We start from the raw sequence: 27219 nt of genomic DNA, 5'->3' as shown, positions 1-27219 counted from the left end.
TAAACGATTCAGCCAATTACATCCTCAAATCACTATATTTTTTTACTCAACCCTCAAAACATTATTATAAGCAAAAATAAATAAATTAAGTTCATTGAATTAGTGATACATATGGTCTATAATGAATTTTGGAGCTATTAATATTAAAGAACATTATGATTAATCAAACAGAAACTCCGAAGTTGTTGTTAAATATTTTAATATTCAGAACCATTCGAACTCTATAATTCGAAACACTCCTTTATTGGTTTGAATTCTAAAGTTCAAATGTTGTTTTTCAAAAGAGTTTAACCAGGTGAGGAAAGAGAATAAGAAATGAGACATGAAACAATTTTACTAATGTTATATGAGTGTTCTGGTTTGTAAAATTGAAATTCGTAAAATTTAACATATTGAAACACTCATACAAAGTGTTTTGGTGTATAATTTATAAAATTGAAATTCTTAAATTTCAACGAATCTGAACACTTTTTTTTTTGTAAAAAAAGGAAAAGAAATTAGAATATTGAGTTTGAGTAGTTTGTAGGGGTGATGATAAAATTGTTGGGGGTATGTTAGTTTAAGATAGAGTCCAGTCCACTATCCATAACAAGTTCAAACTATCCGTTAGAAAGAGACACAGTGTTAAATAATAAATAAATAAATAAATAATTTTTTAGCAGCGTTATGTTATGTTACCGTTGGATTAAACACAAAACGTGAGAGTGACCGTTAGAATTCACACACATATATTCCATTCATTTTCTCTTCCAAACAACAACATTAACATTTCTCTTCTCTCTCTTCTATCTTCTCTCGCTTTCTACAATCAAATTCTCTCACTCTCATTTTCACTGTCATTATTTATTATTATTGTTTAATTTAATTTAGTTTTTTCTTATTGTTATCATTACAATGGCTGAAACAAATAACACTCATTACATTGTTGAAATCCCAGTAGATCAAGAACATCATCATCAAAATCATCAAAACAACAACAAGATTTTGTCATGTGCCAACATGTTTGAAGCAATTGATGATCACCCATTAACCGAAATCTCCGAATCACCTGGTCACCTCTTACTCTTAAAGCTATGGCAAAGAGAAGAAAATCTCTTAGCCAAAAGAATTTCAAGAAAAGAAACAAGAATGGATTCAATAAAATCCGAAATTTTTCAACTTTCTTCATTCTTCTTCATCTTTCATGGTTTTTTTCTAACACTATTATTCACTTCATGGGCTAAAGCCCAAAAAGCCCAAATGGGTGGTGTTGGGGTTTGTAACAATTGGTGGATACCTTCAATGGTTTCACTTTCAACTTCACTTGTGTTTGTGTTTTTGGTTCAAGTGAAGTTGATTAGGTATTGGAAAGTTTGGGAACAGTTACAAAGGGAAAGGAATGATAGTAGAGGTGTTTGTAGGTGTATTCAAGAGTTGAGGATGAAAGGGGCTAGCTTTGATTTGTCAAAAGAGTTACCTTTGAATGGAAAGAAGATGATGAAGAGTTCAAGTGTTGAGATTAAATGGAAAGTGGTTACTTGGTTTAATCGTTATTTGCTTACTGTTTGTCTTTTTTGTTTTACAGGTTTGGCTTTTCCTGCTTCAAAATTTGTTCTTTGTGGTTTGTGATGCTGCTGCTGCTGCTGATGGAGCTTGGATTTGTTGATTGTTAATGATGAGAGGCTAATTGTTATTATGGTAAAAAGATCTTGTCTTTCTTCATTAATAATGCTATCTGCATATGGGATTTGTTTTGTTTTTTTTAAGGTTGTTTGCTTGTGAGATTTGTTTTTTTTAAGGTTGTTTGCTTGTGTTGTGAGATTTGTTTTTTTAAGGTTGTTTGCTTGTGTTGTGAGATTTGTTTTGTTTTTTTTAAGGTTATTTGCTTATGAGATTTGTTTTGCATTTTCAGCCTCTGCTAAGGGAATGAAGCATTGTTGGTCCGATTGATTAGACAAACCCTTTTGAATTGAGGGAATTAGGTCTGATCAGACAGTTGACATTCCGAGCTTTCGTTTTTCTGGAACCACAGTTTGAGTTGTTCGATCTCTATCTAACGACTTGGATTTCTGCTAACTGCAAGGACAATGGAAATTATTGATTTTAGGGAATCATGGACAAGTACTATAAAGAATGGCCTTGGAAGTTTCAATGCAAATTACAAATTTTGCAAGGATGGGAATGAAGTTTCAATTCAGGACCATCTATGGATACAGGAGGCATCATCATGGTTGTTTCAAGTTGCAACTCAGAAGGTTTTGCTTGATTATTGAGACTACGATTTTGTTCTAAATCGACACCTCTTGTGTGCTCTTGGCATCTACAATTTTGTAAACACTGTAATGCAGCTGTTATAATGTGAGCTGCTTCAATTTTGATTCATTTTGTACCGCAATTTATTGGAATTTCTTGTATAAAATAAATCTGGGATTTACTCGCATTTAGAGCAGTGAGTCAAAGATGGATATTATTACTGAAACCCTAATTCATTCATTCATCTAATAGAAACGAGCTGTAGCGAATTCTACAGTCGGAGACGTACCTACGAGGAACTCCGTTATCAAACTTCTTGTGTGTTCATCATTGTTTGCTTTCGTTATTATTTCCTTTTGTTACTAGTTGTGTTCAACAGTTTTAAATACAAAAAATGGGAAAGAAAAATTTTAGATGTACTGTTTAAACATAATCAAACTTCATTTCATTGGTGTTACAAAATTAATTACCTGACACAAAAATAACCTTTTCTTTTCTTGAAAAGATGTGACAATCGATGCTAAAATAGACCAAGTGTAATTTATCCAAAATCTTAAAAACAAAACAAATTTGCTACATCATCCAATTTTATATTTTCTGTGAACATCATTCTCAGCAGATAGTTCACAGTCCCTGCAACTAGCAATATTCAGACATCTTAGCTGTTTTCCTTGAATTCATTTGTCCTTCATTCAGCATTCTTAACTACCAAGCCAAATTTTAAGCATTTTCAAATCCAAAAATTCGAAAAACACCTGCAACCAAAATGCAGATAAGTTAATTGCAGACTCTAATGATTCTTGTTTCCAAAACCACTTTGTAGGTGTTCAAAAGATCATACCTTCGTCAGCCTGATACTTGTTTTTGTCATCTCCAGCATATGCAAGTACATTGTATTTAGGATTCCACTCCACACTATTCATGGCAGCCCTACAAGGAATCTGATGTACTGTTTTTCCCGTATGAACATTTGACTGCCACAAAGAAGTACATTTTGTTCATGCAGTGTACTTGATAGATGAATAACTAACAAAATATGTTTTTGCTTTAAAAACAGTTTAAATGTTTTTGGTCGTCTCCTTAACAAATATTATTATAAAATGGTCCCTGTAATATTCTTCTTATAGTTTTTGTCCTCATCAAGGAGCAAAAATACCCCAAAAAAAAAAAATTGTTGAAAAATGGCATGTACAAACTTACAATGTCAATGAACAAGTCTTCACTTGCTGAAGCAATCAAGTCCCCAGTATGATTGAAACTAATTGTCCGGACAGGCCATCTGAGAAACATAACATTCCAAATTTGTCACAACAAGAAGCTAAACACTAATTATTATACCTTAAAAACAATAGCTGAATACAATAAATAAGCATGGAAGCTACCGAAAACTTACTCGAGCTTTGTAAAGGTACGCACACAGAGCATCTCCGAGATAACCCACAAGCTGACAAGGGAATCAGCACTTCCAACAGCGAAATGTCTGTCACAATGTAATGAGGATATACATTTTGTTATGTCCATCATATACTTTCTACGAAAAATGAAGATAATGTATCGGAGAAAATGAAGACAGAGCAATTATGCAACCTTTGCTTTCTAATTCCAGTGTAATTTGCAAGACTAGAAATAACAAAACCGAGAAACATACCTTCCTGTTGGGTCAATGGCAATGCAATAACAACCAGCTGTATGAGCCATGAGGGTATCAAGTGGTCGAAGAGATGGATAAGACAATACTTCCACAGTGCCTGAGTAGGTGAGCAGGTAAATAGATTGTAAGATATTGTTCTATACTACACAAAAAACAAAGTTGAGGTTCATAAATTATAAAGTAGTAACTAACAAGGAAAACTATAATCTTACCATTTCCAGTTGTTAGAAAGAACATTTCACCAGTCATGTTCCAAGCAATCTCATTTACCTAGGAAAAGTACAGAAATTATTGACAAATTTGAATAAATTCTTCTCCGAAGAGTTAAACAAATTGTTTCCACTGTGAAATGTGTGCTATGAGTACAAGACATGTCATTAAATAGGCAAATTCATTGCTGTAATCATATCAACCATACAACTAAACCGCAAGGATGTACACTGAACTATTAAAACTATGTAATCATCATGGATGGACATTTATGAATTTCCAAAAGATCTGGCATTAGTGGTGTTGTGCAAAGCAATAAGCTCCTGAAGAGCATCATGTTGAGTGATGATGGAGTTGGAACTGCAGCGGAGAACGGGAAAATACAGGTGGTGCTGACAGTGAGAGTGTGTGTTGGGAAGCAGAAGCAGGAATATTATGGCAAGTGGCAACAATGCCAAAGAACTTGTAGTCAAATGAGACTATATACTTAAATCTCTGGTAATCTACATATAATCAGAGAGCTATACTCTTCTTTGTCTAGGGTGACTCGTTATAACTTGCACTAAGTAAAAACAATGTTCTTTGACTTCTAGTTCTTTCTATTTTTAACAGATGATCAGGTTTCAAGTTACGAAAGTTGTTATTCAAACAACACGTAAATCCTTGGTTGATTCAGATGTTTTGACACCAGGGCACTTAGTTATGCTTATGCCATTTGGCCAGTAAATTTATATCAAGTTCTTCATCAAACTGTAAAATTTCTAAAAACGGGCAATAGGTAAATCACATTTCACAATCCAACTACATGCCCTTTATCAAGCTGTAAAATTTCAATGAAGATAGCAGGACAGTCACGAGTTACTTTATCAACCAAACCGATAAAAAGAAAGCACATTCATATTTTCTGTAAAATTATAAGAATGTGGTAAAAAGACTAGTTGCTCATAATTCTTAAGGTTTGGTTTCTGCTACGTCATAAGAGAATGAGAAATTAGTTAGGGACAAGTGACAGCGAGAGCAGTTAGCTAGTTAGTTAAGGGGAACTTGTAAGCGTTGTTGGCATTTAGTACATACAAAAGACGTTTCTCAGCATTCAGAATTGTTAGGATTGAGCAAACAGAGCAGTAGCTAAGTCGTCAGGGGAACCCTTTAAGGGAAATTCTTTCTCTCATTTGCAATTTTTCGATAAAACTTTTCATATATTATGGCTGTCTCTACCAATTTCACATTTCTCTTCTATGGGTTTCTAACAGTTTCATTTTGAACCCTTAACAAACTGTCAGAAACAGAAGAAACTGCAACAAAAACAATATAGCATAAACAAGGAAATACCTCATAGTTGAACTTGCGTCTATGAATTGGTTTGAATTTCCGAACATCCAGTATCGTTAATTCATCATCCTATGAAAAACAAAGACAAGGTAAGACTTCACAAGCCGTGAAAACAGAAAGATAATCATAACCATATACATAGTCTATTTAGTAGCTACAATACAAAGTTCAATCATTCCAGAAAAATAATCAACTCAAACATATGCGAGACACAGTTGATATTAACATATCCAGTCACAACATTTTCACTTCAGAGCTTTAAGAAAATGCAGGGATTGTATAACATACCCTATTACCAACAGCTACATGAGTACCATCAGGTTTGTAGGTGATGTTGATATTCTCCCCACTAAGTTCTGCCTGTTGTGAGCATTTTCCACCTGCCGAAATCAAATATCAGGATAATCTCAATTATGTTAGTTTGACACAGGATCGGGTGAATATAACCATAGAATGTATTAAACGTCTCTTAATAATTCTTCTCCCTTCTGTATGATTAACTAAAAATGAATTGTGCATCTAAATGATCACTTACTTCGAGCATCCCACAGACGAACAGTCTTGTCACCCGATGCAGTTGCAATAAGATCGGCATGTTTGGGGTCCCAGCATAGCTGATCCACACTATCAGTGTGACCCTTCAACTCAATATCTTTAACCTTACCCTATAACAACCCCCACCCACACACACCCAAAATTCAACAATCAAATTTCTATCCACAAAATAATGAGAAGGATAAAATAATTTGCAGTGACATAAAAGTATCAGCCAATACTGAAACAGAATCTCATAAGTCATTATGGAATCTGATTGAAATAAACCGAAAATAACTTATAAACATATTATTGGCTATTGTGATTTACGCAAAAGCACATAAACTAATATAAAATTTATTGTTCAACATACTTTTACACTGAGTGTATTCAAACATAAACTGCTTTACATTCAACTCGATTATAGTCAAAATCAATTCTACCGAAGCAAACTCACACTAAATCAAAAACTACAAGGTGGAATTAGGAGTAAGCTTACATGGCCATGTGGCTCAATATGCCAGATTCGAGCAGTTTGATCAACAGAACCAGAAGCAAGTTTTGTGCCAGTGCAATTCCAAGCCACTGAGTGCACCTTTTGAAAAGAAAAAAAAAAATAAAAAATTACCCATATGAGAATTGAAACAGAAACATTGAAAAGAGGGTTTTTTTCTCACATAAACCTAAAAGTATTATAAAAAAAAGCGCAACAAGGAGGAAATATTGAGAGAAGAAAAGGGTACCTTTTTCTTGTGACCGGAATACTCTCTGCTATGAAGATTCTTAAATGAGATTTGTTCCTCCATGGTATGGTTTGAAGTAACGAAGAAACAAAGATTCACAGAAATTGATGATGAGGATAGTTGAATCCCTCCCACCTAGGAACAATTTTGATTCCCGCGACAACACAGTATAATGGGTATTTTTGTTTTTTTTTTACATGAGCTGAGAATCGAACTCAGGACCTATAACATTCTACCCAAATCTCTCAAACAAACGCGCCTTAGTATAGTATAATGGGTATAATGGGTATTTTTAGTTCACTTCGTTTTCATATAGAAATAAAATAAAATTAAAATTTGTGATACACCAAAAAAAAAAAAAAAAAAAATTAAAATTTGTGATGGGTATATTGGACATTTTCAATAGTTGTGATGAGTGGAAATATATGTGTGAAAATGTCTGTGTGATGTACCAGATGAATAATATGCATAGAATCAAGGTAACAAAAAATGTGGGATATGGAATAATAACACGTGGTTTTGGAAACTCAATTGAATGGAAGTACTTGACAATATAGATATTGAATCCTTCAATGAATTGCATCAATTGCTTGAACAGGTTCGGCCTAACAGAGCTTCTAACGACAGGCGAAGATGGTTATCAAATTTTGATGGTTCTTTTTCGGTTCGATCAGCGTACATGATTTTGCAGAACAGGCGTGTAGGTACTGCTCTGGATACACATACAGTGGCAGCATTGAAAAGATTATGGAAGAACAATGTTCCATCAAAAGTTAGCGTTTTCGATTGGCGGTTGTTACTTGAAAAATTACCGACCTGGGATGCTTTATTTCGCAAATGTATTATCACGAATAATCATGAGAGAAGTTACGTATTTTGTTTCAAAGAGGTAGAGGACATACAACACATTTTTTTCACTTGTTGCATTACTTCACAAATTTGGCAGAAAATATTTGTTTGGTTGGGCACTAATGTCACCCCTTTTGAGGACGTTACAAGTCATTTCTCTTTGTTTGGTGAATTAGCAAAAGACAATCATAGTAAGCAAATTCGTCATATAATTTGGTTGGCGACGACGTTGAGTATTCGACGTATGCATAATAACATTATTTTTAGAGGAGACTGTGTCAACATATCATCTTTAGTGGAGCAAATTGTTTACTTTTCTTGATTTTGGTTTATAGGCCGAACAAGGAACAATGTTAATTTAGTTTTCTCTGAATGGCGTAATAATCTTTTAGATTATTTTCAACGCATCTAAAGTGATATATTCTGAATTGTAAGGGTTAAGTACCCCTTGTACTCCTTATAATTCATTTTTTATTATAAAAAAAAGTAACAAAAAATGTTTTTCAAACCATCATTCAATTAACAAATTTTGAATCTTGTGAATCCATGGCAAGATTTTAGCATAAAGAATAGGGTCATGTTAACATGTGCCTTTTGTGCACATGTTAAGGTTCTAAATATAGAAAATTGTATTTATTGTTAGAAAAAAATTTAATGCTTAAGAAGTTAAATGCACATATTTCAATATATTATTTCTACTTTTGCTTCCTTAACATGTGTCTTTGGTGCACATGTTAACATTTTCCTAAAAAATATTCAAGTATCCAATATCTCTATAGAAACCACTCATAAGTCTCCATTAGTTTCTATTCTCCGGCGGTAATTATCATTATTCAGTATTCACTAAACTAAAAAAAATTGTTAAGGAAATTATATTATGGTGAATTTTTTAGTAAACATATTACGAAAAAAATGCTAACAAGTGATTTTGAGACACTTGTTAATAAATTAAATATGAAAAGATTATCTTAAAACTTGTGTAATCAGTCTCTAAAAAGTGAGAAAATTTTGGTAAAAACTTTTGTATGGTCTAAAAACGAAATTTAAGATATTTATAGTGACAAATAATAAGACATCACTTGAAGTGAGTGTCACCGTAAGTCAATTTTCTTGTAGTGTTTGAGCTTTCCACTCTGATTTAGCCACTTTCTTTGGTTCATCTTTAGATTTGAGCTTAGATTCCTTAAGCTAGGTAGGCTTCTTTGTAGATGGAATGGGTGGCATGGCATAGCTTCGGTCTGCTTAACCTGGCCTAGTATATCTTTTTGAAATTTGGCTGGTTGACCAAGGTCCAGAAGTATCTCTCAACATGAGGAAACTCTGAGGTGAAGCTCTTGACAAAGAGATAAGTGAAACCCAAATACAAGTTGTTTGTTGCTATAATGTCAGCAAGGGTAACAGAATCCCCAACTAGGTAAGTATTGTGGGCAAGGTGAGTGTTCAAAGCCTCTAATGCTCTCTTCAATGCAGAGATTGCAGCCTCCTCTACCTTCATTTAGATAAAGAGGAATATATTTATATTTAGTAAAAGCGGAAGTTAACAAATATTACAAAAACTCGATAAATAATTGACAGTTGCACCTCAGTTACCAAATATTACACAACTTACCGGAGGAAAGTAAGGGGAAAATCCACGTATTGGGCTGTACAACTTCATAATATTGTTATCAATCTCCAAAGAAGAAAAATCAATCCACTGGTCAACGTGGGCCTGAAATAGAAAAATACACGAGTAGAATGGAATATGAAGTCAGTGTAGTTCACAGTTTAGTTCAGTTAACTGTATTTTTGAACACGCACCTGATCAATGGGAGATGATCCAAACAAATTGTTTTCACCCAATCGGGCAACTACAGAAGATCGAAAGAAAAGTAAATGAAACAACATGATCACAAGAATGCGTAAACACTAAGCACATCGTACCATAACGAGTAATGGCATTGCTCTCAAAGATGGAACCATCAGGGGTTTCCAAGACAGGAACCTGGAAAAGTTAATAACAATAACAATTTAGCAAAAATACTACTAGTTTTAATTTGATGCTTATATATGGGGGAAAAAAGTTTATGGATACCTTTCCAATAGGGTTCATCTTGAGAAATTGAGGAGTTTTGTTGGAAACACCCATCTGAAAATCTGGAACCAGTTGAACTTCGACACCGACATATTCAGCGGTAATCAGTGTCTTGTAAGCATTTTTGTTTCCCTGGTTAGCGTGAAGGATCTACATACAGAAGAAACAATTACACAAATTGAATAATCAATTTATTGAAAATAGTTACTACTATTATTGATTAAGGAAAAGTTACTGACCAAAGCCATGACTTTGGATGGAAAAAGGCTTAGCTCTGGTTTGAGATCTGATCATTAATTCAGTATAAGCAAACAATAAATATGAGTTAAGTAGCATTCTCAATTCTATATGATGACAAATAAGATAGCGGCACGTTAAGTATACTGACGTTCACTTAAGAAAAAATGTGTTGATGTGAATTGTTAAGTGTCACGTAGACAATAATTACACCATTTAAATATTAATGGCTTATTGTCATTTGAACCGTTAAGTATGTCTACAATTTTCATTTGAATGTGTTTTTTTGTTTTTGGTATCTGGTCCACGTACCGGACCATCTAATCTGGTTCAAATGTCAGTTTTGACATTAAGTGGTTTCAGCTCCTCCGATCGCAGTTGCGGAAGATCGAACTGTGGTTCTCCCTACCAAGTTCGGTGTCAATCACCACATAATGATTACAAGAAATACTTTTCTTTTTTGACAAAAAGAAATACTTTTTTATTTTGTCAAAAATATAATTGTGCTGACTGAGTAACAATATGGTCATGAGAAAACTGATATATAGTTCAAAATCTACACTTTATAAGTGTGCTGTAAATTATTGAATATGTTTCTTCTCCCTCATATATATTAATTTTGAATTCACACTGGACCATCAATGGATGGTTTAATTACAGTAATAAATAGTACATTGTAAAATATAGTAAAGAGAACAAGTCCACCAGCTAGAAGTGCAAGAAATGACTCTGAAATTTCTAGTTTACCATTGCTGTCACTTATTGTTTCCTCTCTCGTAGGCTTCACTTCTGAAACTGCAAAATGTTTGAAACAAAAAGGTTCAACTTTAATCAAGTACTATCACAAAAGATAAATTTCAAAATGGTGATATATTATAGGCTTAATTTATGGCATAGATAACCATTTTGATCCTCAATGTGTGTCAGTGTCATACGTTGTCATTATAGTCTCTGAATAAATAGAAATTGTGAACACATTTACGAATGTTTTTTTTTATTAGTAAACAAATACGTTTTTAGGTAGTTAATTAATAATGTATTTTCTTATGGTCAAGTTAGTTCGTAAAATTTCTAACAAAAGAGACATTGCGATTATGTTCACGACACATTTAGAACAATGATAACAGTGTCACAGACATAAACCAAAATAACTATTTTCTCAAGACTTCAATTACAAGTAAATAATTACTATACTTAGTAGTGTGCTGCAAAATGTTACTATATTGTTTTGTTTTCTTATAGTTAAGTTAAGATCATTATCTCCAATATTTCTCATTAGGTGAGTACTTCAAAAATTATAGTCACCTATTTTTAACATGTTACATAGTTATTCTTGGAAATTAAAAAGTTCAAAGTGGGGAAATAAAAAAAAAATTATGTCGTGTGTGTGAATTTTCGACAGCTTTATCATTTCGTCTATAAAAAAAAAAAACTACGTCTAAAAGTGGTGGGGAGTTTGATTCTATTAATTTTAATTTTTGAATATGTGCTCCACACTAAAAACACACATTATTTTTGCTATTTAAGTTTTAAGTGTGCCTCCACTCACACTTAATTCCTTAAACAATATCTTAAAGATGCCTTTTCCAAAATTATAAATTTTCTATGTGAAAGTTATCTTTTTAATTCCTTAAACAATATCTTAAAGACGACTTTTCCAAATATATGCTGTAATTGAGCATCACTACATTGTTTTAATCCCTAGACACACATCTTCTGAGCTTAACTCGGTTGATAGAGACATCAAATTTTATATGCAGGAGCAATGTTCAAACTCCTAACATTTCATTTATTCACCTTAAAGGTAAAATTCTAGGCACCAGACTACTTAGAAAAAGAAATTTGTTTCACCATAAGTTCTGCACTACAAGAATTAGCAATATTTGAGAATGAAAAGTAAGAAAGTAAGAAACAGAGAGGGTACCCCTGAGTTTTGGAGAGGAAACTTGTTTATTAGGGACAGATTGAATTTTCTGGTCAAGCTCTTTGAGGGCTTCTTTAGCCTTCTCTGGATCTATCTCATATGGCTTTGAATCTTCCTTCACGCATGAACTATGCAACATGAGGAAAATGAAGAAGAGTTTTTAATGAACCTCTTTTCTTTGAATATGCCTTGTTGATCATTATGTAATAATTGTTTAGAAAGTGGTGCAAAAAGTGATGGTGGATGCTTATAGATGCAAAGAAGCTTCATCATTTGAATAATATGAGTGGAATTTCACTCTTCACTCACTCAATTATCTAAGACACAAGAAGCAATGGAAATAAAGATAATGTTATGGATTTAGCCTCAGCATGAAAGGGACACTTTGTATATTTTGAATTATTATTGTATGGTAACAAGTGGTGCATTTTCCATTTGATATTTTGTCCAATTCAGGATAGCAAAATTGAGGTCATTCTGGTCCATCTACCTTCGGATTCATGTATTTTTAATATATTTTTTTTAAGGGTAAGTGTTGGCAAGTTTAAATATAAGAAAAATGGATGTAGCTTTCAAATGATTGGCGTCGGTGATGACACGGACGCTAATAGCATCATTATGATGCTCTTTGAGGGCATTCTCCATTTTATTTTAATTTTTAAAGTGGTATTAACGGATGCTACATAGTGTCCATTAGGTTTTGTCTAATGACAAAGATTTTGTAGTACGCATGACAACTTAGGTCCGACCTCATTAGTTTCATTGTAAATCAAAAAACAAAAAGTATTCGTCAAAAAAACGAAAGGTAATACATAAACATTCTTTTTCCGAAGGAAAGTTTGAATTACTTTTTTTTTATGGTGAATAACTTCTTTTAATTAATGACAAATCTTTGTGTCAAAAAGAACTAATGACAAATCTGTTATGTTATTATTATGATAATAACAGTCAACAGTTTTGCAATGATATTAATTAATTACTCCTATAAAAAAATTTAGATTTTTTGGTTTGTCATCACCAGTTGAATCTGGTTTGGGGGTCAGTTCTGGCATCAAGTGGTTCCAGCCCCCTCCCGATCACAGTTGCGAGGGATCCAACCGCGGTCTTCCCTATTAAGTTTGGCGCCAATCACCACTGAACTAACTAACTATTGGTAAAAAAAATTTAGATTTACTATAATGTATAAAAATAAAAAAAATTAATATATACACATTAAATCTTTATGATCCATCGTATTCAGTTTTTGGTTTTATAAGTGATCCATCGTATAATCGTTTTCATGTTATAAGTGATGATGGATCCTAAAATCTACCTAATAAATAATGAGGAGTGCTAGCAACACACTCTTTAACAAACAGACTCTAACACACTCTCTTCTATTGGTTAAAATTTATATGGGTCTCATAAAAGTTATATGGGTCCACATTTTTTTATGGGACCCATGTGAATTTCAACTAATAAAAGAGAGTGTGTTGGAGTGTGTTTGTTAAAGAGTGTGTTGCTAGCATTATTCAATAAATAATAGTCCAATATGTTGATGGATACTTCTCTGGATGATTCATTTATTTATATTTTTGTTTTATATATAGTTGAGGATGGAACCTATGATCTTATTCATACTATTTAAATCTCACCACTAGACTAATCCTAGTGGCTTTAAACTTTAAAGTGAATGATTCACTTTAGAGTGTAAAGTGGATCATTATAAATATATCATAATAAATCGTGGGTTGTTACGACCACAACATCATTTCCTCACTTTACACTTAACTCACTTTGGAGGATCCAAATCCTATATTAATATATAAGTCTTAACTCAATTGACAAATATCAATATTGTTATGTTAGACACTTTTATCTTAATTTGAATCTAAAATATCACAGTTGTGTGAATTTCAATAGTGTTTTCAACTTTGTCTATGAAAAAAACAATATTTTTTATTGAGTTTAATTGTTGTGCACCGTCAGTGTAAATTATTTTTACACATACATTCAATGACGCGTTGCCACATCATTTAATGAATATGACACATCATGTGTTTTTAATGACCATACATGATGTGTCGATTTATTATTGGACGCATGTGCAAAATAACTTTACACCGACGGTGTATATAAATTAAATTCTTTTTTATTATAATAAAATGGTTAAATTAATGAACTAAATGAGAGATAATAACACTCTCACAATTCAAAACTAGAAGAGCGTGCAAAAAGTTACAATCAGAATTAATTAAAACTACGGAGAAAGTAGCATTAAATCTTTTTGACTAGTAAATTTGCACATGAGTTGGCCTCTTTGAAACAATGTTGAATAGTGAGAACTGAATTCGAAAGATTTATTAGTAGATTAAGAACCTCTTCAAGGAGAGGTTTGAGATAAGATATGGTGGTAGAACGATTGAGAACAATAACTGCAACAAGAATGAAGTTTGTTTCAAAAATGACACGGTCAAGATGAAGATGACGAACAATACGCATAATATGAACTAAATTCCACATCTCAGCACCATGAGAATTATTGTGACCAGGGTTATAATAAAACCCTGAATAAGACCACTCGAAAGTCTTTAAGCAATCTCTCACAAGCCGAGAAATAATTTTTTTTACTATGTATTTCATCTACATTAAACTTAAGAGTATCTATAAAAAGAAACTCTCATCTAATAGGAACGATGGACCCAAAACTTCCATATAAGTTAATAATATTATCAACAATCATTTACCATGGATAAGCCAATTTAATAATATTATTTTTTACTATAGTCCAATAATACATCATAAATATTAAGGGTATCAACTTATACCACTCTTTATAAATATTATATTTCACTAACTCATCGTAAATTAATTTTATATATTGGCAACTAATAAGAATTATTTGATCTTTCACGTCAAATTAAGAAAGTGAAATAAATTGGGGTGACATGATTAAAGAAAAACATAGTTGTTAATTATGACTAATCACCGTCGGAGAATCTGTGGTGCGCACAAGACGAGATCTCTCCTTCCAATAATTTTTTTCATATGTATCAGTCATGAATCGAATCTTTCACTACATACTCCCTCTGGACACAAACATAAGCAAAAATACATTTTTTATATTTATTGAATAATAGATATATCTGGTCTGTATCAAAATACTTAAATCAATGTCGGTACACTTTACTTTTTCTTTTATTCTCAATTAATATCTGTATAATGTAACTTCTTTTTTTTAATAAGCTTTGTATAATGGAATTTGTGATACTATATTTTTGTACATGAATCTTATACTAAAATCAAATATAATAGTGAAAAAAACATAGGGTAACAGAAAAATGAAGAAATCATCAGGAGGCGCGGCCGAGAAGAAGCGCGTGCGACGCTCCTCCGCACCAGATCTCACCTCCGACGCTCCTCCGAAGGTACCTCTTTCTCTCTCTAGGGTTTCCAATTTTCTTCCAATTCCTCATATCTCCCTTTTGCACTGATTCTTAACTTAATTCAACTAAATGTATTTTCTACTCCATTTAACATCTTAGATCGAAATTTCAATTTCATTTTCAATTTCATTTTCTGTATTTTTCACGAGTTTCAATTTCACTATTTTGCTCATTTAAACTTTCATACCACACAACAATTAGCATAATTTGCATTAATTTTAACAAAAAAGAGCTTTTTTTTTTGTGTGATAATCTTATTTTGAGCTTATTTTTAAACACCATTTTGTTATTCTAGATAGGATTTTTGCTAAAGATATTTTTTTTTTCAATTGGGGGAAATTGAAACTGTAGTATAGTTCTAAATTCTAATTAACATGATATTTGATCTGTTTAGATGTGAAATTGTAAATTGTTTAGGTTTTATGTCAATCTGTGATTTTCTTAAACCTTGATATACCCTTTGCACTTGATCATTTATGTGAACTATGTTTAATTGAGCTTTTTATTTGTATTTTTTTTCGATTTTTTTTTTGACATGCAAAAGATGTTTTGTGTTATATTGTGACTGTGTTGTTGGGATGTTTTTGTTTACAGAAACAAGCTGTGAAGAAAGATGTGTATCAGGTGTTTGCTGAGAAGGTGAGAGACCATAAGGAGTTAGTTTCTAGATGGGCTGTTTTACAGGAGACACGGGTCGAGTATTTTAGAGGGAAGGATTTTGTGAACTTTTTGAAAAATCATCCGGAGGTCAAAGACATTTTGGAATCAGACAGGAATTTAGAAACAGAGGACATTGCCAACATTTTACTCGGAAAAAATCTTTTAGTTCGCTGTGATCGTGTGGTTAAAACTCTTCGTCCTGGAAAGAAAAAGCTGTCTACTTGGCCTGCACATCTAGAAATTTTCCCTGTAAGTAATTTTTTCTTGCGGCAATCGTTGTGTTGCAAATTAATCATTGTTTTGATCTGTCAATCCCTGTAAGAAGAGGTTTAACATGTATGTCGTTGCATGTGGATCTGTCAATATTTCACCAGTCTTCGTGTAACAAATTAAGACACGTGAATGATTTTATATTATATTTCTAACACTGCTATTCGGGATTGGAACTAGGATTGAATTATCAATCATGGATAAATTCCAAAATCAATTCATTCAAGAATTTTAAGAGAACAACTGGCCTACACATACTGTTCAAAGGTTAAGCAAATTAAATTGGAAAATTTGCTATGTTGGGAATTGGGAATTTATGTTCACTATCATTGGCCTTTGTAGTTATGGTGAGAAAGGATGACCTGATGATCTAATAAACCAAATTATTGGCCTCTCTTTTCTTTGTGTCCGTATTATTCCATTGGTTTTATCATGTATATGTATGTTTGAATCAATGAGTGTTTGTTTCTTGAATTCAAATTTATTATTTCTTTTTTATTAATACTTATGTGATATCTATGTGCAATCTGCACTGCAGAGTGCACTGCACCATATGATATGCTGAGAAAATTATATTTGCATTATGAAAATTGTTTTTGCACTAAATGATTGTTGTACTCTTGAATAAGAATAAAAAGATTAAATGAGACATTTTTAAACTTCACTGAAGATGTATATGAACAACTTAAGCCATCTATATAGTTTAAATGCATTGTCTATGTTAATATCCGCAATCCACATACTGTATCATTTTTTACACTTCTGTAGTTTAAGTGATTGGGTTTGTCGTCGTTGTGTTTGAATCTAACCAATCTGATTATCTCTTTCAGGAACAAGTATTTTCTGAAAATGATGCTTTTTTTGCATGGACATTTGTAAAACGTCATCCACTTTGGCAGACACTCCTATCTTTTTTCTGGCCCGTGTTAACACTGGCTATTTGCTTATTTCCCGTGTATCCTCATAGCTGCAAGCTATTAATACTTTACTCATGCGCTGGGATCCTTTTTCTCATCCTCACTCTACTTTTGAGTAAGTTTTTCTTTTCTATATTGTTGATTCTTGATTAGTTTTGCCTAGTTTCTTCACTTCTGTATATAAATATCCTTATGGGCTGTTGCAAAATTTCAATGTCTCAAGCCAATTCTATTATATGTTGTGGTACTACACAATGTATACAATTACATTATTTATTCATTTTCTGACGAATATGTAATTATATGAATGGGAGAGAAAAAAGTCTGCCCATTAGGAGATTTGAAGTCAATCTACCATGACGACGATTAAGATTTTAGAGAATGTGCCCGTATATGAGGAAGATGAAATTGAATTTTAGGTTGATCTCTAGGATGTTTAATTGTTTATCATACGGGAGAATATAATAATATAAAAGATTCTTGTCTTTATGATTCCCCTAGATTATTCTGATTTTTTCAGCCCTTCCATGAACTGGAAATGTTTGTGAAAAGTCACTAAACCCTCCCCTGGGGATGTTTGTGCTGGTTTTCCCGGTAGCTTTAACTTGCATCCCTTCTAGAATGTATATTTCATGACACTTCCCCTTAAATGATCAAGGGATAAAGTGTTTTCTTCACTGTGTACCTAGTACTTAAAATAAGTTGTTAATTGTGTTAAAATCTGCTTGGTAACTGCATTTTGCACCCTCTTGTTGGGCCTCATGAATATTTTTTTAACATTGTAGTAAGAGGTACAATATTTGGCGTTCTATATATTCTTGTTGGAAAGCGGATCTGGTTTTTCCCCAACATCCTTGCTGAGGAAGCAACACTGCGAGAGTTGTTCAGATTTTGGCCAAAGAAAGATGAAGAGGAAAGGCCTAAGTGGACGACGAGGATTTTCTATGCTGTGGTGGCTGTGCTGTTCATATTACTGTTGAGGCATCATGCACCTGATGAAGCTGCAAGAGCAAGGTATGTCCTAAACATTCTGAATGCATTTATAGCTTTCCAATTTTTTTAAGAGAATAGCCGTGCTCACTATCAGCTTAAAACTATTCGCAGTTGTTTTTTCTAGCCATTACAACTTTTTGCTTTGGTCTTTCTGCAGGTATCAGAAGAGAGTATCTAACATCATTGATGATGTTCTCGAATGGTCTCCTAGTTTAGCCTTGTCTGGGATGATGGACAAGCAACAGAATGCGACTAATGCCACAGGGTCCGCTGATGCTGCCTCACAAGGCAGCACGGCAGGACCGGGGCATGAAGCGCCAACTGATGGTAATGATGAAAAAACTTTCTCGGAACAATATAATAAGGAAGAAGTCATCGATAACATAGTGGATGTAGGTGAAGAGGATATACAGTATGATTAATGGGTAATCTTATACCTAAAATATATGTAGTGACTAGATCACAATTTTCGTTTTTATTTGAGTGTAAAAGTACCATGTGTGAAATAATAACAGTAAAAGTGGTTCGTTTTCAAATTGACGCTTTTTAAAGGATTATATTTTCCTTCGTCGATGTAGCTGACAGGCTGATCTCTGGCACTATTATGCTTCATTGCTTCATGGTTTATAATATAAAATGGTTTTTTTACTGATGTACACAAGTGTCTTGTGACGCAAGTCAAAATTGGCAAAAGAAATATCTCAAATGGAGCGACACTTTGCATTCAGACTTTGTTTGGAAGTTCGAATAAAATGGTAGGATGGAGCTTTGGTGGGAGGTGAAGGGATGGGGAGGGAAGGATAATTCATCTCCTTGTTTGGGGGAGTTTTTAGAGAGAAGGGAAGAAAAGACATGTACCCAATAGTTTTTTCGTTCTTTTTTTTTTCTCTCTTGTTTTTAGTATTATAAAGGGAAATGGAGGAGAAATGAGAGTTGAAGGCGGGGATGGTAAATTTTTGTTTAGCTTTCACCACCAGTTTAATTTAGTTCGGGGGTCAATTCTGACATCAAGTGGTTCCAACCTCCTCTGATCGCAGTTTCGGGGATCAAACCGTGGTCATCCCTATCAAGTTCAGCGTCAAACTGAATCGATTAACAATTGGTTTGTGTATATTTGTTTTACTTTCTTTTATAGTGTCTCCATTCACGTTTTCGCCCCAAAATAAAAAAAAGAGGTTTGGGAGGAAATAGAGTTGAGGTATCAAAAAAAGAAAAGAGTATTTATAAAAAAAAAAAAAAGTTGAGGAAAAATATTTTTTGTTGTGGAGGGAGTAGAGGAGCAACATTTTCCTTGGTACTAGAATTTGACTCTTCTCCAATGTTGAGAGTTTTTTTTTGGGTCTTGAATATTAAGATATTTGAAGGGAGTATGGTGTGCTTTAAATATTTTAAAATCAATTCATCTTTCCACCTCTAAATTTAAAACAGAGAATATCTCTAGTAAACTTATTCTCTTCTCCCTTTTTATTTATTCATGAACGAAAATCTTTCCCCTCCTTTGTGCTGAAGGGGTGACAATGACAGATAAAATAAGGCCACAATTTGTAGTCAATATGAAGTGTTAAAATGCTTATGTGAACTTGAATATTGTATCAACAAAAGAAAAACTAAATCAACAAAAAGACTTGAATATTCCTTTTAAAAAAAACTTGAATATTGTGGTACGAGTAAAGTAAACCAGCAAATTTATTCTTAAAACTATACTCTCTCCCGTACTTTATTCATCAAATGAAAATAATTAATCTCATATTTTGTCATATACATGTATGAATGCTTAAGTAACCAAAAGTACAAGCACAAGTACAAAGATTTATATTTCCTACCTACACAAATATGGATAGAATATAAAAGCAGATATTATAGTACCATATCCAAATCCTACCCATTAGGCAATCCGTCGGGTTCGGGTCGAAAATCGCAAAACCGATAAAAACCGCAACCATTTAATTTGTATCCAATTTCGACCGTCTACATCTTCAATTTGTTCAGATGACGGGCCATACGAGTGGCGGGTAGAACAATATTCAAGTAATTTTTTAGACTAAATAATTCAATATCTTGTGCACAATGTAACAAAAGATAAGAACTAAATGAAAAAACAAAGAGGATGAGATGTTGTTTTTTTTTTTTACAAACAAATAAACTATCTCATTTCATTATTCAATAAAGGAAGAATACAAGTAGGTATCGACTCAAAGGTACAACGACTAGACCAAGAAATGGCCGCCCTAGCAAGTGTGTGAGCAACCATGTTCGCTTGCCGCTTAATAAACTTGACCTTAAAGTTTGGATTACATAAGAGAGTATTTTTAATAAGGCAAATAATAGAACTAAACTCAGAGCTACCGCTGCGTAAATTATGAATTGCATCCACCACACTTTTGGAATCCGTCTCAAATATAACATGAGATATGCCTCTTTGTTCCAATACTTTCAATGCTTCAAGTAAGGCTATGGATTCTCCTTCTATAATGGAGCAGTTCCCATTCAACCACGTTGTTTCAGCCATAACAAAGCGTCCCTCATCATCACGAAGACACCAACCAAAACTGGACCTGTTTCGCTCTTTGTGAAAAGCCGCATCAACATTGCACTTGTAACATCCTTGGACTGGTTTTTGCCAACGTGTATCCTGCTGCTGTTGTGCAATTTGACTCCTATTCTGCTGTACCTGTGCAACCGAGAACCACTCATTCCATAGGTGTCGAGTCTTAACTCCTAAGCTTGTTCCCGGTTCATTATTATCATTCCAAACGCAATTATTCCTATTATTCCAAAGTATCCATACCAACATTGCGAAAGTACCTGCTGTTTCTTTGTTTTCTGTCAAACAGATGCTAAAAATCATGTCTGCTACACTGCAGAACTGCTGCAATCTTGGCGTGATGATCTGTTCTAGTCCTGCTGCCTGCCGAGCTTGATGACTGGTTGCACACCCGAAAAACACATGCCAATCGTCTTCATTATGTTGATTACAAAGTGGACATAATAGCGAACAAGGAACACGTCTTTCTTGTAATCTCATACGGGTAGGTAAACATCCTTTAACTATCCTCCATAGAAGATGTTTAGCTTTTGGTGGAGCAAGGATTGACCAAAGGCTGCTCCAATCTTTTTGTTGGGAGCCAACGTCTACTTTACCTGTACCAGTCAACAATAATTTATATCCACTTTTAACACTATATTGGCCATGCATGTCATCAGCCCAAATTAGCTTATCATTCTCAATAATGTCAAGTAAGGGAGTCTCAAGAATACAATTAGCAATATGCATAGGAAAGATGGACTCAATTTTTTCCTTATCCCACACCTTCATATTAGGAAGCATAAGGTCATTAGTAGTAAAATTATGCACACCTTGAATTTGAGGTGAAGGAAGCCACACACTGCCTTGTCCTCTCAACCATGGTTCACTCATGATCTTGATGCTAGTTCCACTTCCAATACTCCACCTACAGCCATTCATAAGAATTTCCCGAGCTTTCCAAATACCTCAGGATGAGATGTTGTTACTTTGTTTCAAATTTGTAGATCTAAAGACAATAGTAGATCAAGTAGAAGAGAACTATAAATATATATTTCGCACATCCTTCATCAATATATTAAAAGCTTGTAAAATATAACATTTCTCTCATATATCAAAGATGAATAAAAACAACAAAGCGAAGACTAGTATACAAGATTTAGTGAGAGAGGATGAGAAGGAAAAAATAATAATTTCCATCTTAACTGTTGTTCGGTCAGTTTCGATTACGAAGAGATAGAACTTTCAAGACCCGCACCCGCCCGTATGCAACGATTCATGCCCGATTTTTTTGCAATTGTTGACCTGAGACCCGACCCGCACCAGATGTTTCAATGTGTTGTTGGTTATATCAGTTTTGAGTCGAGTCGCAGGTCCGTGCTCAACCCTACTATCCATTATCATTCCTAATCTAAATAACCACCACTGCACCGTTATTTAATCCTATTGACAACATAGTTTGAGACAAAGCACTTTGCAAAGTAAAACATCTGCACAGTTCATAAAATATAGGTAACTTTCCATCTTCTTAAAATATATATCAAAATATAGACATCATTTGTGTTTATCTCCATCTATATTCATCACCTTTTTTTTTTTTTTTATCAAAATAGACATCAAAAGACAACCTTTGAGGACTAACGACCTAATAAAAGTTACCTTGATGAGAATAAAAATTGAAATATAGTTTTCATCTTATTAGAATAAAGGTTAAATCTTTATAGACTAATGGATCATCTAACCATAGTTAACCTGTTCATTAAAAAAATATTTGACATCAACCTTTTGATGTAAAAAAATCTTTACTCAAGTGACCATCCCTCACAATAGGGCACAAAAGAATTCTGAATCATATCAGAAAGGGATAAAATGTATGTCAAGAGCTTTAACTCAAGTGACCACTTTTTAGATGGAAAGATAAATAAATCAAACAAAAGCCAATGGGGGATAAATATTGGTAAATGTTTTTTTTTCTCTCGTTTGTTTCGCAAGAAAGCCGATGAAAAATATAATTTATTAAATTTTGCTATAAATTGAACTAGAACTAGATGCATTAAATTTTGCTATAATGTGACTAGAACTAGATGCATGTTTGATTCTCTTATAATGATGTTCCATGTTAACATTAACAACCAACCGGTTAAGGTACACAAAACAAACCCATGAAACAAGATAGTTTGGTACATCAAAAGAGTTTGTTTTCTCCACAGTCTTCTGACCTGACGATCCATCCATATCAGCTGGAGTTGACTCTCTACCCACTAAAACTCTGTACAAAATGCAAAAATGAGAAAAGAATGAAGGATTGAAATCAGATTACCCCAATCATCACTCTTCTCCCCCCATAATATATCATTCACACCATAAACACAAGGACACAAAAGCCAAGAATGATTTGCCGCTTGGCATATATATTGCCAAGAAGATAACCAAGGTAAGGTATTCATTCACCAAATATATCACTAGGATATACAGAACCAACCTCAGCATCTATCCCCCCATGCAGGAGGGGGTCTACTGAATTGCAAGTCGCCTCTGAGATGCCTCGTTTGAGGACATGCTTCCACGCAGCTGCCCTGAACAGTCCCCACCATCATCCACTCTTTCACCCTGATACCTTGAAGATTGCATACCATTGTTGTTACTATGATAGGAGCCACCACCATTTTCATTTGATGCTCTTGCATCTTGTCGCATGTTGGGAGAGTTCCAGGTTTCGGCAGAGTCCGAAGGCAAAGGTTCTGAACCAGATGAACTAATTGACTGTGATGACAGGACTGGACCAGAGCCATTATCCTTTCCTGAGTTTGAGCCCTCCCCATCAGTTTTTTTTGCAAATCGTCCTCCGGTGCCTCTTGCCCTTCTCATAGCATGCTGATGTCTAGATTCATGAAGATATGGCTGCAAAGAGCAGATGTTAGCATAACCCTGAATACTAATAGAATCATGTTCTGTCTCATTTGAAACATTCTCTTGACACATGCAAGCAAAAAATGATGAAAATAAGCAACTAAGTTTTATTTGCTTTTCTCATTTTATATGGCGACTAGATATACTGGCAAAATTGGAGAAAACCCACCAAGATTTAAGTAGTAAAATCATATAAGAAACCTACTTTAAAATACCAGTTTCCTGGACATTTGTGCACTAATATAATTTCCACTGTCTGCATCCGAGTGCTTATGTTTTACAGCTTAATTCTGGCAGACAAGATACAATCCTAACTTCCTTAAGCCTCCAACTGCAGATCCTTCTAAACATTAAATTAGATGTTGTTGCTTGCTTAAGAAATGGGCGATTGCTGTTCATGAAGGTATTTCATAATTGATAATTCTAATGGAATAAAAGAGAACCGACTTTTGCCATCGCCAATTCAGCACAATAATAACATACAACAGATATTACAGCTTGTAAAAATCAAAGGCAGTACTGTTGAGGCTAATATTTTGGCAGCATTTTTGTTTCCCTTTATAGACAACAGGTATATATCATATATACAAAGATTCCTACTACATGCACACTGATATATTTAATAAAAAATTCAAGACTAAAGACTAAGTAACCTGTAACCATCAGATGACATTGTGTAAAAGATAGAGAGAAATCTTTCTCCATATAAAAAGATAAATATCCCAAAGGAAAATATTATAAAGAACTAAAGAAGCATTAGCTTTTGCGAATTTGTACCTTTCTAGATTTTATGAGCTTCCTTTCAAGCTCTGCTTTAGCACGAGCTTGTCTTCGCCTCAGAATTCCCTGGTATTGTTTGGCATTCACATAAACAGGTTCTTGAGCCATCTCAAGGGGCAAAGGCATTCTGGCATGAGGCATTCCTATAAAAGGAGGATATCCCTAATGGTAAAAAAAACATATGGTTAATTATCACATTGTTATCCAAATATTACCATTGCTTTAACCAAGACAAAAGAACAAAGCAGTAAGAACCTTCAATCAAGTAACAGATTAATGTCACATACCAATGGCTGGTGACCATAAGCTGCCATCATGCCCCCGTAATATGGATCCTGATAAGGATTTGTAGCACATGCCTGCATCAAAAGAATAGGAAGAATATTAGGAGTCCCATCCAGTCCAAATGCATGCAACTACAAGTTCTATAGTAACATATTTTCCATTGAAATCATATGCACGAATCAGAAAAGATTTGTGTTCCAGAACAAAGTTACTGATTTGAATTTGATATTTGCACAAAATGTTTATGTTAACAAATTGATAGCAATTTGTCAAACAGAAGAGAGCAGCAATAAAGCATATATAGGCAAAGACTTACAATTGAATGACCAACAAGTTCCAGCTGAGGAGTGTGTGTGAGGCATTCTTCACGAATAGTAAGTGCAGATGATGCAGCGTTCTGCATTCCTTGTTGGTCTTGCCCATAATTTCCTACCGAGAAAAGAAAATACTGTATTTCAGTACCTCTAAATCAATAATATTTGGTGGAATTGCAGATTTTCATGAAATTTAGTTTAAAAGTGCCAAACTATTTATTTTCCTTTCCCCCTATTTAATTGTTTATAAACAGTTATATGATATTCTAAAGCACCTGACTGATTAGGAGCAGCAGGCTGTGAATCCTTAGCGGCATCATCATCTTCCTCATTCATCCCACTATTGGACATAGACTGACCTTCCTCATTAGATTCTGAATCACCATTGGGGCAATCAAGAGATGAGGAATTGGCACCAGACATCGATTTCGATTGCGCCACAGGATTGTATCCAACACCACGCCACCAAGGTTCAGAATAAACACCACTGGGCTGAAATGAATGAGGATCTGATCTCAGTTGATTTGCGGTTTCAGACTTGGGTTGCATATCCTCAGATCCCTACAAAAATTACAATTATGCTTTATATACAAATCTTATCCCTTATACAAGAAGAAAACTGACCAATCACACTCACAAAATACAGTAATCCACAGCGAAATTGATTATGATCACAGTAAAAAGGAATAAACAAATATTCTTACCTAACAAAAAGTTACAAACATATGCAGCAACACTTATGCAGTAACTCTTGACACAAAACATGTCTCAACTAATATATACATACAGCTATAGATATACACAAGATGAATAAAAACAGCAACACTTATGGTACAAATTTTGAAGTCATATATGGTCAAACAGAACCACATGAAACCATAGGATATACAAACATATGCACTCTAACTTTCGGTCAACACATCCGTACACTACCCATGAAGCTCTGTTTAACAGAATTTCAACAAATTTGTTACTTAAATACCCAATTCACCCCTTTTATCCACATTCACAATCAGCTCTAGCACAGAGAAAAATCCCTTTTTCATATCCAATAAAAAAAACTAATCTTTTCGTGATTCCGTACAATAATTCACACAGAACAAGCCATGCAGAAACAGAATTGTTCAACCCAGATACAGAAAAACAAAAAACCCCAAAATTCAGCACGAAAAAACGAACCTAAAAACCCTAATCCTTAACAAGGCTCAGAAATAAACGAATCATGCAATAAGAAAAACATCAATGAAATTGATCAGGTGAAAAATTGAAGCTAAATCGAAGCATGCAGAGTTACCTGAGGAAGAACGAAAAAAAAAAACCTAGATTTTGAGTATTGTGATTGTGATTGAAAATTCAAAGAGGCTAATCTGATTCTTCTCTCTCTCTCTTTCACGCGCACAATAGAAACACAGTTCTCTGAATTTTTAGTTTCAGAAATTAATAACACCACCAATAATAAAACAGAAAATTATAATTTTGAAAATAAAACATAACAAAATAAAAAAATAATTTGTAACACTGAAAAAAAGTCTTGGTCTTTATGAGTCACTAGTGTATATGTGTCCGGTCTTTTCACTCTTATCTACTATAGTTTTTTTTTTAAGACATCTGCTATAGAAAAATTATTAAGTTAGTTATGTGCCAAAAAATATATTATTAAGTTAGTTATAAAATTTTATTTGATTATTTTAAAATTAAAATTATTTAATTGGTAAGGGATGATACGTATATATGAAAAAAAAGTAAGTGTCCTCATGAGCTTAGCTCAATTGGTTGGGACATCAGCATTTTATATGCAGGAGCCAGGAGCCAGGGTTCGAACCCTGGACACTCCACTTATCCATCTTTAAAGGTGGAATTTCAAGCCACTAGGCTACCTGACCAAAAAAAAAAAAAAAAAAAAAAAAAAGTAAGTAATGACTAATGAGTAAAATTAATGAAAAAATGTTACTTTGTTTTACACAGAAATAATGTTACTTCCAAATTTAATATCTTTGTAAATGTAAAAAAATCACACTGATATTTAGCAAAAAAAAATTAGAAAAAATTATATTGTCTAAAAAGTACAATATAGTTCATAGATGAAAAAAAAAAAGAGTTTGAAATTAGACACTATCTCGTCTCTATTATAAAAAAAACTTTGGTATAAGTTGATCTCCTAAATATAAGGTGCATTTGATCTGCTAAATAATAAGAAATTGAACATGACGACTTTGGTATAGCTTGAAGCTGTGTCGGAAACGTGGTTTCCGTGAGGTGCTTTGTTGCTCAGATTCATTACTCTCTATTAATTTAATTAAAGAATGGGTCATAGCACATTATCGTTTTGCAAATGAGTTTTTTTTTTTATCTGAA

At 33.6% G+C, this 27219-nt stretch overlaps 6 protein-coding genes across 6 annotated transcripts; 2 read left to right on the top strand and 4 right to left on the bottom strand.

Annotated features, from left to right (window-relative positions):
- Positions 1 to 752: 752 nt before the first annotated feature.
- Positions 753 to 2544, top strand: LOC123916307. The gene is made up of 2 exons (XM_045967742.1): positions 753 to 1677; positions 1892 to 2544. Exon 1 carries the CDS (start codon positions 895 to 897, stop codon positions 1606 to 1608), a length of 714 nt encoding a protein of 237 aa, XP_045823698.1. The 5' UTR covers positions 753 to 894; the 3' UTR covers positions 1609 to 1677; positions 1892 to 2544.
- Positions 2545 to 2698: 154 nt separating this feature from the next.
- LOC123916306 (THO complex subunit 3) lies at positions 2699 to 6981 on the bottom strand. The gene is made up of 11 exons (XM_045967739.1): positions 6703 to 6981; positions 6459 to 6554; positions 5961 to 6090; positions 5714 to 5805; positions 5426 to 5494; positions 4096 to 4153; positions 3881 to 3980; positions 3626 to 3712; positions 3433 to 3511; positions 3074 to 3206; positions 2699 to 2987 (listed from the first exon to the last, which is right to left on the bottom strand). Exons 1-11 carry the CDS (start codon positions 6763 to 6765, stop codon positions 2953 to 2955), a joined length of 942 nt encoding a protein of 313 aa, XP_045823695.1. The 5' UTR covers positions 6766 to 6981; the 3' UTR covers positions 2699 to 2952.
- Positions 6982 to 8524: 1543 nt separating this feature from the next.
- On the bottom strand, positions 8525 to 10335 carry LOC123917771 (elongation factor 1-gamma-like). Its single transcript, XM_045969594.1, has 6 exons — positions 9865 to 10335; positions 9626 to 9775; positions 9475 to 9535; positions 9352 to 9401; positions 9161 to 9262; positions 8525 to 9040 (listed from the first exon to the last, which is right to left on the bottom strand). Exons 1-6 carry the CDS (start codon positions 9871 to 9873, stop codon positions 8804 to 8806), a joined length of 609 nt encoding a protein of 202 aa, XP_045825550.1. The 5' UTR covers positions 9874 to 10335; the 3' UTR covers positions 8525 to 8803.
- A 34-nt stretch (positions 10336 to 10369) lies between these two features.
- LOC123915143 lies at positions 10370 to 12080 on the bottom strand (the record flags this gene model as incomplete). Its single annotated transcript, XM_045966293.1, is given in 3 exon segments — positions 10370 to 10657; positions 11787 to 11906; positions 11909 to 12080. Coding segments are annotated over 3 exon segments (462 nt in total), but the record flags the coding sequence as incomplete, so codon positions are not given.
- Positions 12081 to 14996: 2916 nt separating this feature from the next.
- LOC123916770 lies at positions 14997 to 18587 on the top strand. Its single transcript, XM_045968301.1, has 5 exons — positions 14997 to 15193; positions 15806 to 16120; positions 16972 to 17173; positions 17844 to 18072; positions 18209 to 18587. The coding sequence occupies exons 1-5, from the start codon at positions 15107 to 15109 to the stop codon at positions 18471 to 18473; spliced, it is 1098 nt and encodes a 365-aa protein (XP_045824257.1). The 5' UTR covers positions 14997 to 15106; the 3' UTR covers positions 18474 to 18587.
- Positions 18588 to 22646: 4059 nt separating this feature from the next.
- LOC123913994 (nuclear transcription factor Y subunit A-1) lies at positions 22647 to 26323 on the bottom strand. Its single transcript, XM_045964947.1, has 7 exons — positions 26159 to 26323; positions 25140 to 25425; positions 24867 to 24979; positions 24553 to 24624; positions 24263 to 24427; positions 23058 to 23476; positions 22647 to 22844 (listed from the first exon to the last, which is right to left on the bottom strand). Exons 2-6 carry the CDS (start codon positions 25411 to 25413, stop codon positions 23090 to 23092), a joined length of 1011 nt encoding a protein of 336 aa, XP_045820903.1. The 5' UTR covers positions 25414 to 25425; positions 26159 to 26323; the 3' UTR covers positions 22647 to 22844; positions 23058 to 23089.
- Positions 26324 to 27219: the final 896 nt, after the last annotated feature.

The sequence above is a fragment of the Trifolium pratense genome, linkage group LG3 (genome assembly GCF_020283565.1).
Source record: "Trifolium pratense cultivar HEN17-A07 linkage group LG3, ARS_RC_1.1, whole genome shotgun sequence".
Classification (NCBI taxonomy): domain Eukaryota; kingdom Viridiplantae; phylum Streptophyta; class Magnoliopsida; order Fabales; family Fabaceae; genus Trifolium; species Trifolium pratense.
Note: the sequence above shows the minus strand (reverse complement) of the source record. Positions and strands in the feature narration are given on the sequence as shown.

Bases quoted from the DNA above. Each gene is read 5' to 3' on its own strand.
- LOC123917771 (XM_045969594.1), bottom strand. The intron at 9,536-9,625 runs GTATCCATAAAC...TAACTTTTCCAG, and splicing joins AGATGAACCCTATTGGAAAG to GTTCCTGTCTTGGAAACCCC. The intron at 9,402-9,474 runs GTACGATGTGCT...GATCTTCTGTAG, and splicing joins CAATGCCATTACTCGTTATG to TTGCCCGATTGGGTGAAAAC.
- LOC123916770 (XM_045968301.1), top strand. From the start codon at position 15,107: ATGAAGAAATCATCAGGAGGCGCGGCCGAGAAGAAGCGCGTGCGACGC. The intron at 15,194-15,805 runs GTACCTCTTTCT...TTTTGTTTACAG, and splicing joins CCTCCGACGCTCCTCCGAAG to AAACAAGCTGTGAAGAAAGA. The intron at 16,121-16,971 runs GTAAGTAATTTT...TATCTCTTTCAG, and splicing joins CACATCTAGAAATTTTCCCT to GAACAAGTATTTTCTGAAAA.
- LOC123916307 (XM_045967742.1), top strand. From the start codon at position 895: ATGGCTGAAACAAATAACACTCATTACATTGTTGAAATCCCAGTAGAT.
- LOC123913994 (XM_045964947.1), bottom strand. From the start codon at position 25,413: ATGCAACCCAAGTCTGAAACCGCAAATCAACTGAGATCAGATCCTCAT. The intron at 24,625-24,866 runs GTAAGTCTTTGC...CTTTTGATGCAG, and splicing joins AACTTGTTGGTCATTCAATT to GCATGTGCTACAAATCCTTA. The intron at 23,477-24,262 runs GTACAAATTCGC...TGCTCTTTGCAG, and splicing joins AGCTCATAAAATCTAGAAAG to CCATATCTTCATGAATCTAG.
- LOC123916306 (XM_045967739.1), bottom strand. From the start codon at position 6,765: ATGGAGGAACAAATCTCATTTAAGAATCTTCATAGCAGAGAGTATTCC. The intron at 6,555-6,702 runs GTACCCTTTTCT...TCTTTTCAAAAG, and splicing joins ATTCCGGTCACAAGAAAAAG to GTGCACTCAGTGGCTTGGAA. The intron at 5,495-5,713 runs GTATGTTATACA...TGTTTTTCATAG, and splicing joins ATGTAGCTGTTGGTAATAGG to GATGATGAATTAACGATACT.